Genomic DNA, 15,988 nt, shown 5'->3' on the forward strand with positions numbered 1-15,988 from the left:
CATCTTGTAGTATCATTATCCCACCTAAGCATGGTCAAAGAGCAACAGTGCTCCAGGCATACCCCTTCTCGTCTTCAGGAAAAAGTAGGAATAATGCCAAGGAACTGGTCTGAAGCATTAAAGAAACATGGTTACTATTACACACACCTAAGCCAAAAAAGTTAAAAAAAAAATCCAGAAATAATTAAATGTTTGATGCTTTTAATCCTTCTACCTCACATTAACATAACTACTACACATGATGAGGTCTAGTAAAATCCAGGTCTTGATTACTGTTTTCTCTAAGTAAACAAAAGGTTTCATTTAGTTCACTTTAAAATGTTTCCCAGCTGGACATATACATTTCTAAAATTTTGTTAACTTTGGCTCCCTTTAGAAATCCTCAAGGAGGTAGGGCAGGTTTCAATAATTTGAGGTTTGGATTGTTTTGTGGTTTGTTTTTTTTTAACCTTCTAAATTTTATCAAAATTTACGTTTTGTTATTGCTGTTAGAGTCAAAAGAGATTATTACATTACACACCTATATATAAATTTACCTTGCATAAAAGTCTGAATGATTCAGGTAAACTCCTGGGAGAAAGCAATTGTAAGGAGTGACTTCTGCACAGCTGGCTGGGTAGGAGTTGAAAGCAATTCAAGGTGGGTGGTCAGTCTTGCCTACTGAAATTCACTTATCCAGTCTGTCTGCTTTACCATTTTGGGGGGTTTTTCATGTAAAATCCATGAGTATCACTTTCTGGCATGTTCCTGCCCTGCAGCCTTTTTACAGCAGGACCCCAGGCTGGAGCTGCTGGCCGGAGCCAGAGGCACCTGTGGAAAGGGGATGTCACTTACGTGGACATCTGCTCTGCACAGGGCTCTGGGCTTGCTCAGCCCTGCCAAACTCCAAAGCAGCAGACAGGATGATGCAGAACCCATGTCAGAAAGAAAGGAACTGTTTTATTATAAAAGCATATCACGGAGCCCTCTGGCAGTTCCTGGCGTTTACTTTGTTCTTCTCCCCCACCCGACAATAAATTTGTTAAAAAGCAGCAGACTGAGTGAAATGTCAAGTTGTTAAAAACGGCAGCTTTGCCGTGCCGAGGCCGAGCCCCAGCACGGGCAGGGTGCAGCTCCCTGGATCATTCCTGGATGTTTGTCACGCAGCATTCCGAGGGCAGTCATTCCCACTTCCTTTCCGCTCCAGTGTGTCACTAACAAAACACGACTCCAGCCCGTGGAGCCTCCTCCTGAGCCGTGCTGGGCGTGAGCATCCTTCCAATGACAACATTTCTCTCACTGCCCACAGAGAAGACAATTCTAAAGCTCTGCAGGGCTAAACAACCCAAACCCAAACAGCTGCCGTGCAATAAAGCATTTTTCTCCAGATGGAACCCAAAACAAAGCGAGGAGTCAGACTGTATCTGATTTAGCTGGCGTGTCTGGGTGTGTGCAAAGGGAAGTCCAGCTCTGCAGGAAAAGCTGGGAAAGAGCAACTGCTCACCAGAATTACTTCATCCATTATTTCATGCGTGATATTCCATGACTGAGGTATCAATGAATTTTGGGCTTTCCTGTCCCACTTCACCACCATCCCTTCGTTACATTTACATCCTGCTAATTGGGAGAGCCTCAAATGCTTCTGCCATGACACAGCTGGCACAAGAAAGAGCCAGTTCTGGCCCTACCAGTATGGGGAGAGAGTGTCCCCTCCAAGAAGAATCAAAAATTGCCTTAGCACAACATAAATTTGAGCAAAAGTCAGAATACTACGCTCAGAATCAAAAAGCATTTTGCCCACCCTTTGGCTGCACCTGTGGCTGCTCAGGGCTGAAAGGAATATTCTTTCCCCTCTTCCTTTTTCCAGTAATACCGAAATACTTGGCATTAGGAAATAAAAAAATTTACAGTATACTCCTTAATGTGACAGTTTGGGGGAAAAAATAGATTGACATCATATTATTTTAGGAGCAATAAAGGTTGGTTTATGTACAAGGCATGTATTGAATTTTTCTTTCTTGATTTGTCTCACGAGAGGAATTTTATGTGGCAAAAATAAAGCCAGAGATTATTTTACAGTTCAAGCTCTAAAACAGACAGTGGTGTTTGCACATGTGAGTGTATGAGAGGAGAAAGATAGGAAAACAGCAAGAAAAGCAGAAGGAAGAGAGGGAGGGAGGGAGGGAGGGAGGGAGGGAGGGAGGGAGGGAGGGAGGGAGGGAGGGAGGGAGGGAGGGAGGGAGGGAGGGAGGGAGGGAGGGAGGAAGGGAGGAAGGAAGGAAGGAAGGAAGGAAGGAAGGAAGGAAGGAAGGAAGGAAGGAAGGAAGGAAGGAAGGAAGGAAGGAAGGAAGGAAGGAAGGAAGGAAGGAAGGAAGGAAGGAAGGAAGGAAGGAAGGAAGGAAGGAAGGAAGGAAGGAAGGAAGGAAGGAAGGAAGGAAGGAAGGAAGGAAGGAAGGAAGGAAGGAAGGAAGGAAGGAAGGAAGGAAGGAAGGAAGGAAGGAAGGAAGGAAGGAAGGAAGGAAGGAAGGAAGGAAGGAAGGAAGGAAGGAAGGAAGGAAGGAAGGAAGGAAGGAAGGAAGGAAGGAAGGAAGGAAGGAAGGAAGGAAGGAAGGAAGGAAGGAAGGAAGGAAGGAAGGAAGGAAGTTACAGAATATCTTTTTTTCTAAGAACTGAAGCTGTGATGACAATTACCCCACCTGCTCTAACCCAAAATGCTCTTTTTACAGCTATCTGGAGAAGTTTATTCCACTTATCATGATGATTTCCTGGCATTTTATCTCCTACTATTTCTCAAGTACCTCATAAGCACACTTTTAATTTAATGCCTGCACAAGCCAACTGGTCATGTAGAATGTGATCCAAAATCACATTTTTTAGCTGCAGTCCCTGCTCTTTTGGGGCATTATTTTGAGCTATTAGTCATATGGCAATGCACAATCTTTTTCCCATGGCAAATATATTTTTTAAGTTTCATTTTTCTCTATTGAAATATGACTAAAATTTTGTTTGGGGAAAATCAGTTTGTTCTGGACCCTTCTGCATGTGCAGAAGTAATTGAGTTGCTACAGAAGTGGCAGTGATAGCTCAAGGTACTGCAGTATCTTCAAAACTTCTTAAATGCAAGTGAGTTTTAGAATACATAATTAGAGTGATTACATAAGTAGATATTGACATGTGTGACACAAGGATTTTTGCTTATAGATCTGAGTCTTTTACTTTGCAAATATTACCCAGGAGATAGAGAGTGGATTCTGCAAAACTTTAATTGATTATTCTCAGTATCACCCCTCTACTTCTGAAAAAAAAAAGGTGAAAATTTTATAAATTTATCTACAGGTGTTAATGAAATTGTTTTGGTTATGAAGCACCTGAAGCAGCCTAGGGATAAACCAGAGGTTCTCAGTTAAATCAGCATAAGTCTGCTGCAGCTGGAGTGACACAAATGAGTCTCTCTACCAGACACAATTTCAAACAGTGCATACAGAACATGAGTGTTTGTTTAACCATAGAATCACACATTTTTTTCTTTCAGCAACTTTTTTTCATCTCAGCTTTCTTTTCTGCTTTGTTTTGTTTTTCCCTGGCTAAACTGGATCATTTGCTCTGGAAAAATATTAATTTGTTTTCAGAAACACTTGGGGGTTTTTTGGAAAAGACACTTCTGTTGGACAGCACTTGAGAACAAAGGTTTTAAACCTACTGCAGCTAAAAATAGATGCCTTGCTGTGGTAATCTTACTGCACCACTAAAAATCAGCAGAGGGAGACATATTTTTGACTATAAGGTACTTCCACAAACCCCATCCTGTGCTAGCATGGTAATATTGCTGTATAATTAGCTCACACCTGGCAGGCTCTGTATGTGGTCAGAATAAACTGGAAAAAATATTATATATAGGTCAAGAAGACAAACAATTCAATTAAAGTGTGAGCTGAAGAACATTTTGGGTTAATCCTTGGTCCTGTCAGTTGGACCAAGTGTCCACAGCATTTTCCAAAGACTCATGAATTTAACAATTCAATATTGTGACTGGAAACTCACTACAAGCCAGTGTAGTGAAAATATAAGCCCAGAATCATTTCACTCACCACTTTCACAAAAAAAGCAAAGGTTTAGGAAAAAATCCCACAATGAAATGCAATCAAAATCTCAGTGCTACTCTGTATACATATAGGCACATTCTTTGCTGCTATTTTGGCAAAAAGCGACAAAAAAATTACATCAAATATGTGGAAATTCCTTTTCTAATGCCAAGAAACCTCCTACTGAAACTATGGGATTCCTGCTTGATGAGGTGCTACAAGTAAAATCCAAGAGTACGGTTTAAAGTTAAAACTAATATTTCTTGTGCACTCTTTGAGCTAATGATGGGTAACAAAAAGGTAATGAAGTATAGCAGAGGTAATACCTAGGCAGGGACTACTGGGAGACACTCCTGACCAGGAATGAAATCCCAACTGCTTTTCTCCTCCTCAGGAAGTAGAAAGTTTTCATACTGAATTCTCCTCATTTAAGAAAAGCAGTAATACAAGGCTTGTCAGAAAATTCCTAATGAGCTGAGCAGCTTGGGGGAAAAAATTATAAAGAAAGAATGATAACTCCAGCAACATGCTCCCAAAGAAAACATAAAATATGCACCAGCCACTCTGCACACATCCTCACTTGTGGCAGGAAAACATTCTGAAAGACACCAGTGGGTATTTTGTATATTATTGATCAAATTTATCACTTAATCACTTCAAAAAATGAGGATGATTTAAAAGACTGGATTAGCAAGGATTAATCCAGTGATTAAATTGAAAATGTGCAAAAACAACTGCAAAAAAAGACCATTGCATATTCCATACCAAAAAAAGTTACAATCTGGACACATTCAGCAAAATTTGGTGCAGAAAAACACTTTCCTCAAAAAAAAGAATTAAGTCATATTGCATCACTTTTGATGTAAATAAAGCTCATCTTTTCTGCAGTAGGACTTAAGGCTTTCTCCACATGTAAACAAAACCTCTAAAAGGATTCCTGTTCTTCACAACAGAAGTATGAAAAACTACATTGTACCTATGAATAAAATTCCTTCATTTCTCTCATGAATAAACAAAGAGCTATAAGAAAGCTGGAAATGTGTAATCCCTATGTCTAGATCTGAGACGTCTCCTTGGATACAATGCAAAAACAGCAGGGAATGTGTAGGCATCCTCTGCACAGTATTTAGTGTGAGGGCAGTGTTCCTTGTATCTATGGAAGTCTAGAAAGGAATGTGGAAAGAGAAATTATTGTTCTATAATAAGTCTTTCTTCAGGAAGAGCCAGCAGTAGTGGCATGAAGACCACTTGTTAATTCAGTTTCGGCTTCCTGTGAAAAAATATCAAGTTTCAGCTCTGCTGGATATGGGGCTGGTGGGATTGGTCTGTTTTTGTTTTTCCTTTGTTTTGAGAAAAGGAGAAGTGCACAAAAAAGCCTGAATTTCTTAAAATTACTTGGCTATTATTTTTGCTTTCATACAAGGCATCACTGCTGTTCTGTGTAAAATACAATTTATATGGGATAGTGTACAACCTATTTTAAAATGCCCTCCATATCACCAGGAGGTGATATCCATATCTTTTTTAAAAAAAGACTATTTGAATATAGAAAAAACCCAACTGGTTTAGTTAACAACAGATCTACCAGTTTGAACTCAAACGTGTTCTGAAGAAAAATAATCACCTAATTATACAATGACCCAGAATCTGCAAAGTGTTATGAAGAACATTGTGATACCTACTATCCTCACATCCCCACCACAGTTCTGCTCTCAATCACCTCATTGGAATTGCTGTGGTGTAATTACACTGGGGAAGATGATATCAGGATCTGGCCACGTTGCTCAGCATTTAACACTTCAGTTACTCCAGGCACAGGAAGAACGTGGCCAACTCTACAGCAGGTTTTATGAATAAAACAGAGAGTTTGGTCATTCAGGATGACCAAAATTCAGTGAAAATTACTCCAGTCAGACCTGCCTCCCTGGGAAATGAAGTTTAGAACATGACAATTGATAAAGAGCTGAGCCCAGCCCTCCATTAAGGAAAAAAAAATTAAATAAATAAAAGGAGATTTTGCGTTTAATAAGGTGGGAAATTGGTCCTGCCCATGTGAGGCCACTTTTGCTGTTGCTTCAAGATCCCAGAAATTAATTCAGGTCAGCCTAGCTGCAAGACAGCAGCTTTCCTTACAGTAAACCTTGGTTTGAAATGGGTCCTGTACAGAAACCATGGCTTTCAGTAGCATATTCCCTTCATTTGGGGAAAAACCAAATGGTGATTTCAGCACACAAAAGACAAAGTCTCTTCCCCTTCAGCAGAAGTTTCTCTAACACAGTAATTAGCAAAAAATTGCATCTAGCTCATGTGTGTATGACACAAATAATGGTGTCCAGAGAGATTATTTGCCAGCGAGCACAAATAAAACTTCTTAAAGGAGAACAGCGTGGGTACAGATGAAGGGAGACGCAAACCTGGACGCTGCAAACTTTTAGGCTGCCTCTTGCAATGCCTGGAAGAGGCAGTGTGAGGCTTCCCTCCTCTGCTCTGGTCACCCCAACACCCCCAGCCCCTGGGGCAGAGGCAGCATCTTCCCTCTCTGCAGAGCACCAGCACGTTCCCACTCTCCCACACACTCACCCCCCTCAGGAGTCGCCAAAATCGGGGGCTGAACAAGGGGACGTGGTCATTCTCTGAGACTCAGCAGAGAAATAAAAAGTATCAGGGGATAAGTGTCAGGAAGAAAAAAGACCTATTCAGGCTAAAGACAATGCTGGCAAGAATAAACATGGGTATAAACTGGCCAAGGAGCAATTCAGGCTAGATATTAGAATCAGGCTTAAACAGAGCCATGACGATCTTTGACAGCCCTCCAGAAGGAGCTGTGAAGACAAGAAGATTAAATGAATCTTAAGGCAAGGCCTAAGATGGACCTGAAAAGACTCTATTCTGCCTCCTTTGTTAAGGTTTATGACTATGACTCATTACCATCCTGCATTTCATTCAAATTTCACTTGCCCTCTCACACTGCTAAGGCAGAAATATGCATGTCAGAGAATTACATGTTGAAACACAAAGGTTTGCAACCTCCCGCCATAAAAATCCACATCCACAAAGCACAAGTTCCTGCAATTTTGCTCTCTTCAAAGCTGGAGGGGACAAGAAACCAGACAGAGCTGGTGCGAGTCCCAGGGTCCAACAAACACTTTGAAACATATTCACTAAATAAAGACTTTTAAATGTCTCCAAAAAACGCAGGTGTGCAAATTACTCCTGATTCAGGCAGGAGTTATGTTTCCAGCATCCCCTCAACCACTGTTAAACAACACCCCCACAAGCATTTTTCAGCTCATAAAAGCTTTATGAGCTGAAAAGTTCCTTCAGGTTTAGGTGTTTTTTTTTTTTTTGTTTGTTTTTTTTTTGTTTTTTTTTTTTGTTTTTTGTTTTTTTTCCCAGCTGCTTATCCATGACCTTCCAGCACCAGCCCTCACCACCAGGAAACATCAGAGCTGTGAGGACACAACAAGGCACAAGCTGGCAAATTCTGCATCCTCATAGAGAAAGACAAAATCCTGTGTCCCATCTGATGCCATGGGAAGCTGTGCACATGGTAACACCCCACACTGCAGGTGTATTTGGCTTCCTCACTCTCGTGATTCCTGGGGAAAAGCTCCTGGTTCCACTCCAGTGGATGAAGGTCCCAGGCTCCTTCCATTCTGAAAAATGTGTGTGGCCCTTTTTGTAGCATAAAAAGGGATGCTTCCTGGTGTGCAAGGATATTTTCCTCATTAATTGCAATACCTCCCTGAGATCTGCCCATGGGCTGTGAGAAAAAACAAGCCTTACTACCCGGATTAATTTCTGCACCTGCCCCATGTTTGCCCACACAGGAGTGTGTGGATTGTTTGTACATTTTCCCAATGAAAACTGCTGTATTCCTACACAAATGAACAGCTTTATCTGTTCAGCTCTGTGTTCTTTCTTATCAGCCCTAGAACACGTCCTCCAGGATTCAAATTGAGCTTGACCTTCCACCAGGCCTCCAAATTACCTCTGTTTCCATGCCTTGTTTTGGGGTTTTTTTTTCAATCTAAAAGTAAACTTCCTTTGTGAGAGTTTTCATTGACTGTAAGTATGCATTTTAAAAGCTAGGAGTAAAGCTATTTATCTCTAGGATAAGAAAAGAAGTCCTCTAGGAGAACCTTCTTCTGGTCTAATAAATGTAAAGTCTTAGAAATTACAATATTTAATATCAACTTCCAGTTACTGTACTACTTCATATTAAGGGGGAATGTGTGCATGAGACAGAAAAATATCCTTGCCACTTCATTTAACTGAATTTAACTCCACACCTTTCGAGTGCAGCTTCAGCCTGCAATAATAATGAAGAATAATATCCCCTGAAATTCCATACATCAACAGCACATTCCAGCCCAAAGACTTCAAAGCTCTTCAGAGAAGTTGGTGCCAATCTGGTGAGGGTTTGAGAAGGAGGAGAAAGGCACAAGGAATCCTTCCTGCCTCTCCTTCCACCTGTGCTTGGCCACAGGTGAGCTCACCACCACAGGCTCTCTGCCCTGCTTGATGGAAACTGCTAGAAATATCTCAAAATCTCAAGAATTCACACATTTAGCACAGCCTTCCTCTTCCACGTGGAATGTAAAAGACTGCTCCTGCCTAACAAAGCCTAATGGCACCTCCATGGAGCACTTAAATATTAGTGTGCCCACGCTGTGGATGGCAAATGGAGCTGCAGGGAGCAATATTCAGCTGTGTAATAGCAAGGTTTTTATTGTAATTGAGTGATAGGAAACAAAACATGGTGCTGAATTTCTGCTGAGCCCTGCCTCGCTGTTAAACTGTTGCTTCTGGCAAAAGCTGAATAACAAGGAGGTGAAGAATGAGGGGGAAAGAATAATCTCATAAATAGTTCCAGCACTTCTGCAAACACAAAAAGGAAAATATATTCGTTTATAGACAATGCCATCTATATATAACCTCTCATTATAATTCCTGTTTGAAACAGTTATTTCTTGAAGGGCTTTGGTAAGCAAGCTGTCCTTTCTTAGGAGGCACTTTTGGACTCTTGACTTGAAAATCAGTGAAGGCCTTTGTTTATAACCCTCACAGATTAACTTTATCTAAAAATGCTAAACTGCATTACCTTGAAAACATGCCAGTGGAGGAAAAACCTTTGTTTTATCAGAGATGTAATGATGTAAACTGCATTTACAGCTTCCGATCAGCTAAGAATAAAAAGCCAGAAGTACAGTTTATGTAGTTCTTTATGATAGTGGATAAATTCTCAAATAAGGAGTGATAGAATAAGAAGTTAAACTACATCCTAGTGAAAGGCATATGCTGGTAGTATTTGCCAAATTCATTCCTCTTCATTACTCCCTATACGCATTTTCTTCAGCACAAAGAAAAGTTTATGGACTGAGAAACAATGAAGGGAAACTGGGCCTGACAGGATTTTTCAGATGTAGTCTTTCATTTCTGTAGCAATAAAAGAAACCAATCCAAACCCTCAGAGAGAATAAATCTTTGGCAGTTCTAACTGAATTTGGGGTCAGTAGGTAGAGGGTGCTTTTAGTCTGTGGACAGCTAAGTGGAGGAATTCCTACTGCCAGGGCCTGGAAACAGAAAAATGAAGAAAACTCCTTTTTAACCTTGCACTAGACACATGATGAGGCTCTCTGTGTTCAAAGAGAGCACAGACAGTGCCATATGAAGAATTTAATACTATTTTAAGAAAATAAACTTTTTCCTCTCATCACAGACTAAATAATTCTTAAAGGCAGGTTTTTAAGGATTTATAACTTTATGTCTGCTTACAGACACCCTGACACATATGCACATCTATACCTGGGAAATGCATGCACAGCTTTGAAAGGTTGTGAAGATGAAGAAGACAAGCCCTGAAGAAAGTTTATCCTAAAGACCTGATCACCCAAGGCAGAGTGAGAAAGAGCAGCTGTGAAGAGCATCTGCACACTTTGTCCTTCAGATAATCCACTTCGAACCAAATCCTAATGTAATGAAACACAGTACCCACACTATTCTGAAAAGAAAAAAAAAATGAGGCTCTTCTTGATGTAGATGCAGAGGAATCCTACACCCACACCCTTCCAAACCATCCTACATCTTTCCATCACCTGGAACACGCAGCACAACCCACTCTCCTGTAGGAAATAAACTGCAGCACAACTCAAAAATCTAACAGGAAAAAAAAGGTCACTATTACTTAGTCCAGCTACTAATTATTAAGGAAATTAAGTGAATTTCCACAGGTACAAAAGGACTTAGTATGTGGGTTAAATCTTGTCTTCAGAAATTACCCTTCTGCTCTGACTTACTGGACTTGTATCATTTAATGGAGACTCTCAAGGCACTGGCAACATATAAAGACAAAATAATGATAATATACCACAGAAACAAACGTTTCAGAACTATCATTTTCTGAAATAGAAGGCTAAGCTACTATTGCTATAACTTGTGCAGATTTGCACCCTGTAAACATAAAGTAGGATAATAAGCACAATGTGTAAAAACATACCAAGCCAAGGTATTACATGTCCAAACAGGATATGGAACATCTCAAGGAAAAAACCACTACTGGTTTTTGATTTTTGAATGGAACCCTACCAAGAACAAACCTGAAAAAACCATCCAAAACCATAATCCATAAATTATGAATTCTGCTGGATGAGTTCTTCAGAGGCACGGAGGTTATGGCCAAGAACCAAAGAGAAAACAGTTTCTGACACAACTATTCAAAAGACATGCATGTAGTTAAGGTATATATGACCAAAAAAAAATCCATTTTGACTGTGTTCCTTCAAAAAAATAAAATAATTATTATACAACCATAAGACAATTAAACACAATAAAACATTGAACCTAACAGAAATTCTGTGCTTTGTACTGCTTGTCAGTTCCTTTACCTTTTGTTTTAAAAGATAATGTTTTACTATGACATCCTAAATAATACTCAGTTGACAGGATTCTTTGATATAAAACTGCACACCCTTCAACATTTGCATTATGGAGACATATTCATCATCAACCCCAACAGCTCATTGCTACTTTAGAAGTTTCTGTTCTGGATACCCATGGAATTGAAGCTACATACACATGTACAGAACCGTCAGCTAAAAAATGTGGCAGAATTAAACATTGCATCAATTTGCACCACATATTCCCTAAGATGGATTTAAAAAATGCTATGAGATGGTATTTAAAAAAAAAGAAAAAAAGCCCATTCCTCCAAACCACAGGAGGCAGTAGAGTGCTTTAACCATTTTTTAGCTGACTACACTGTACATGGCATTGTTAATTGCTACAGACCAATGGAATGTTAAATTAATCTAGTGCTTCGTTTAGGACTAGTAATGCATGGAATGGAAGCTGTGAAATTAAAATGCTTGTTTCACAGACAGCTGGAGTTAAATTGGTGACTTGACAACATTAAAAAAGAAAACTGGACTGTAGCCATCATGACTTTTAAAAAGAAATAAAATAGTTTCATATTCATTCTTACGTAAAAATAATTCTTACCACACAGGAAATATAAAATACATTTCTGAGGGGCTTTTAATGGACAGAAAAATAGACCTACCAATATTCAGTAAGTTGCTGTCTAGACAAAAGTGGCACTTTGCATCCTTCAGTGATCCAAGAACCATCTCCAGCATATCCTAAAGCACACCTGTTTGTCATGACAAACTGTCCACTCTGATGGACTGCGGGTCTAAAAGGCAAAATCTTACCTGTGTCATTGCCTGTGATTTGAATAACATACAATCTTATGTCCTTATCAGGGTGTGAAGCAGAAGGAGACACCTCCTGAGGTTGCAAGGCCTCTGTGGCCTCCTTCACTTGGGGTGGAGCAGTAGGTCGTGCCACTGCTGTGGCAGTGGATGCTGTGAAATATTCCTTATCGATTTCTGGCTCCAGCATCTTTCCTGGCAGGTCATCCTCAGCGGTGGCTTTGCTGGGAGAAACAGATTCATCAATGATGATGATGTCATGGCTTGTTACCTCCTCTTCTTCCTCAGGAATGATGCGTGGAGACTTTGGAGTTACAAAAGGCTTGGTTGCAGACGTAGGCTGAATTTTGTCCACAGCACCAAGGGAAGGTGTTGTCACGCTGCTGAGAGTTGTTGCCTTATCTGTTGCAGTAGCTGCAAACACAGCTGGCCTGGTTTCCTCAGGTTCTGTAGTCATTCCTGAGCCTTCCGTAGCCAGGCTTGGAGAAGCTCCCAGAGTCAGGTCAGTAATGCTTTCCACAGTGGAACGTGTTGCTGGCATCGTATGGGAGGGTGGCACAGAATCCCAGCTCACTGCATCATCCCCCTCCCTGGTGGGGGTTCCTGGGCTGTCCTGTGTCTTTGCTTCAGTTCCAGCAGTTATGGGCATCACCTCAGTGACCTCCTCATCCTGGTCAGGACCAGTTCCAGCTGCTGGAGTCACCGTGAGGTGCAACCAGGTGCTGGTTTCCTCAGGTGCCAGAACCCCTCTGTGGTCTGTGGATGTCACTGCAGGCACAGGTGCCTCTGTGGTTGGGTACATCTCCTCATAAGCTGAGCCTGTCTCATCCTGTGTCTCCTGAACTGCTGTTTGAGGCCACTCAGGTCCTGGTGACACCTCTGGCTCGTGTGTGTGGGCAGATGTCACAGAAAGCGTGGCAGTTCTTGGTTCCAAACCTTGGTCCAGTGTGGAGAGCTCTGGGAACACCTTGCTATGTTTTGCAGTTGTTTCTGTTGCTTCTGTATGAAAGACATCATCAAAAGGAGTCTGATCAGTAATTGGCACATCTCTAGTGACCTCACTCTCTACAGTAACTGGAACTAGGGAAGCATCATACTCCTTCTGTGGAACTGCAGTATCTACCTTTGTTACACCTGTAAATTTAAAAGTTCCCTCTGTCCCTGATGTCTCATCTCCTTCACGCTCAGTTACCCCCACAGCTGTGGGCACAGCACTTGGCAATACAGTTACACTTGGGGAGCTAAAAAACCCTATGGTTGCACTACTTTCTTCCACTGGTATTTTGGATACTGTGGTCACTTCCAAATCCAAGGAGCTGCTCGTGTGGGATACACTTGCAGTGTCTCTACTCTGACCAGAATCAGCTGATACCACTTCTTCATGCCTCGTGGCCTCTGCTGGCTCCCTGCTTGTCTCAGCTGCATCTGTAGCTGCTGAAATTGGAGCTCCTGGATGCACTGTGGATTCCACAATGTGCCCTGGAGATGATGTGGGCTCCATTCCAGAGAAGCCATCCTCTGTAGCTAACTCAATCACCCTTCCAGTGTGAGATGACTCTTCTGTCATATACCCCTCCTCTTTATCTGTTGGCAGCCACCCAGGGGCCTGTGTGATCTTCTCCCTTGCAGAACATCCCTCAGATTCTGCTGCAACACACGGAGGAATGGCAGCTGTGGAAAGAGGGACCTGCACATCTGTTGTCCTCATTTCTGGCTGTTTTGTTTCCTCCTCTAGGACAGCTGATGCTTCTGTCTGCTGAGATGAGGGGATAAGAGACACGGTGCCTTCTCCAAAGACTGGCAGGGCATCGGTGCTTCCTGAGATGGCCTCAGATTCTGTTTGATCAGCAGCTGACACAGAAAAGGATACAGGTGTTCCAGATGCCACAGTGGGCTGCGCATCCCTCAGGTCCTCTCTGCTCCCTTGAGCAGAGGCCTCGCTGTCAAATGCTGTTGCAGAGCTAAATTTAACCCAGGGAGTTGACTCTTTCACTGCAGAAAACTGTCCAGTGGTTACTGCTTGCTCATCTAGGAGTGTCTCTGATGCAGCAGGCACTTGTGACCTTGGGGCATGGCCAGTAGCCAGCCCAGAATCTGTGCCAGACACAGCGGTGTGCAGGCTCTCACTGCCCTCCCTCTCTGCAGACTCAGCTGTGAGCAAAGCCTTAGGGATTACAACAGTTGTAAGTTTCTCATCGGATTTTGCCTCCAGTGATTTTTCCGTGGGTGCATTTGTGAGGTGGGCACCGCGAGACACATTCTCTTTTGTTAGTGAATCTGAAGTCCCTGTCCTGGCAGCCTCTCTCCGAGAAGTCTGTAAGAAGCTATCTGTAGCTGTCCTCAGAGGACCCACTTCTATTTGCTCAGTCTGATTATCAGCATCATGCCTTTGTGCATCTCCCGTTTCAGCATCTTCCCAAAAACCAGTGGAACTCTTAGCTACAGCTGTGCTATCCTGAAAAATTACAGAGGTCAAGAAAGCGTCCTCAATGCTTTCAGACCTACCTTGTTCCTCGGGCAGCTCTGCTTCAGAGTAAGTGTGATCCAGCTCCAAATCTGGGGCCGTGGTGTCTGTTAGGCTGGGTGAGACATCGTATTCAGTCCTTCCCAGTGTCTCATAAGTGAATGTTTCGCCGTCGGTGACAGTCTGAGGTAGAAGGGTGGTTAATGGAATATTCTCCATGAGCACCTCCATCTCTCTTTTCTCCTCAGCCACTTCAGTAGTCATGTCTGTGTCTTCCTCAGACTCTGGGGTTGTTTCCTCCAAAGAAACCATTTGGGTGGCAGGCACTTCGGTGAGCGGGGTCTCAGAGATGGGAGGTTCGAGAGGAGCTCCAGCCGGCGACGATTTCACGCTGTCAGTTCTCAGGGATGTCACAGGCTCAATGGTTGTAGGCTCGGTTGTGACTTTTTTAGCTTTAAAAAAAAAGCAAAACAAAAAAAAAAAGCTACAGTCAGTACACAAGGTAATTTAGCTCATTAGTTTGAATGTCCCAAACAAAAAGTAAATGCCACACTGAAAAATAAGTGTAAAGTTCAAAGGCTTAGGTAGTTCTTTAGAGCACTGAATGACATGCAATAAAACACTGTAAAGCTGAAGAATGCCTAACTTAAAGTCAGATGAAGTGAAAAAAATAGCAATATTCTTCATATTTGTGGTTTATATAATTACCCCCAGAAGTTCCTTGTGTTACATGAGTGACCACCAGCCTGCCAGATACTGATCTGGGGACATAAAAGTTTATTTCAAGATGTGACAAATGAGGAGAGCTGTGGGTTTTCTTCAAAGCTTGCTGCAGCGCCCAACTCAGATGTATGCAGGGAGTGAAATAATGCTTTAGTTTATTTTCAGCACATAATTACAAACTGCAAAAAAAGAATCCTCACTGCAGTGAGAGTGTGCTCAAGCAGCAGGATCAAGCATGCCACCAGAAAATGCTGCTGCTGCCCTGCCTTTAAATTATGCTGGGAGAAATTTATTGTGGGGAAAGGTGAGAATGTTGAACCATAAGATCACAAACTTAATGCTACTAAAATTATGTTGGTCTTTTGAAAACACTTCAAAGATGCACATCTGAAACTCCTCCACACACAAGAAATGCTTCCATGGCAGCGCTGAGCATGCAAAGGCAGAGTGCTGAATCCTCTGGATGATGGAAAAGGTGAGAGAGTTGCTATCCTAGATGAACAGGAGGCACAAAGAAAAGTCCTTCCAGTGAACCAAATTGTTTTAAATATTTTAAACAACCTGGTGGCCTTGCTGCTTGTCTACTCCCTTTAGCCCACATTTCCACGCCATCTGAGGAGGAAATGTGTGCCAGCACTGCAAGGCGTGTCAGCAGACTTTAAATTCCTGGGAAAAGTGCGTGCTCAGAAAAGAGCATTTCCTCAGGAAAAGCCCAGGTTGGAGCCATCTTCCCTTCTGCTAGTTTTTGCAGGTCAGTAATCTTCAGAAGGGCAATGGGAGCAGATGGGTGGAAGACGTGAATGTCTTAAACCAATGCTGTTAACTGCTACATGACTGAGAGTCAAAAGCCTTATAAGGATGCAAATAAAGAGCAAAATACAGCTTTTAAATCACACTAAGCATATGAAGAATGCATTAAACAGTCTGTGCTTATGAGGACTCACTCTTTACCAGACAGACATGACTACACCTAGAACTTCTTGCAAAATAAAATCTTGCTTAGCATGTAATAGATCAAATAAGTCTCT

The 15,988-nt window shown here is 42.0% G+C and overlaps 1 protein-coding gene across 6 annotated transcripts in view; it reads right to left on the reverse strand.

Moving 5' to 3' along the window:
- The window catches only part of VCAN (versican), a 99,201-nt gene that overhangs the window by 39,667 nt on the left and 43,546 nt on the right, over positions 1–15,988 (reverse strand). For 4 of the 6 annotated variants that reach the window (XM_064405735.1, XM_064405734.1, XM_064405736.1 and 1 more), the window contains exon 7: positions 11,774–14,689. In XM_064405735.1, the coding sequence (XP_064261805.1) occupies positions 11,774–14,689 (2,916 nt within the window). The remainder of the gene's footprint in view (positions 1–11,773; positions 14,690–15,988) is intronic. The other 2 variants (XM_064405738.1, XM_064405739.1) reach the window with 2 other exon arrangements.

The sequence above is a fragment of the Passer domesticus genome, chromosome Z (genome assembly GCF_036417665.1).
Source record: "Passer domesticus isolate bPasDom1 chromosome Z, bPasDom1.hap1, whole genome shotgun sequence".
NCBI classification, from domain to species: domain Eukaryota; kingdom Metazoa; phylum Chordata; class Aves; order Passeriformes; family Passeridae; genus Passer; species Passer domesticus.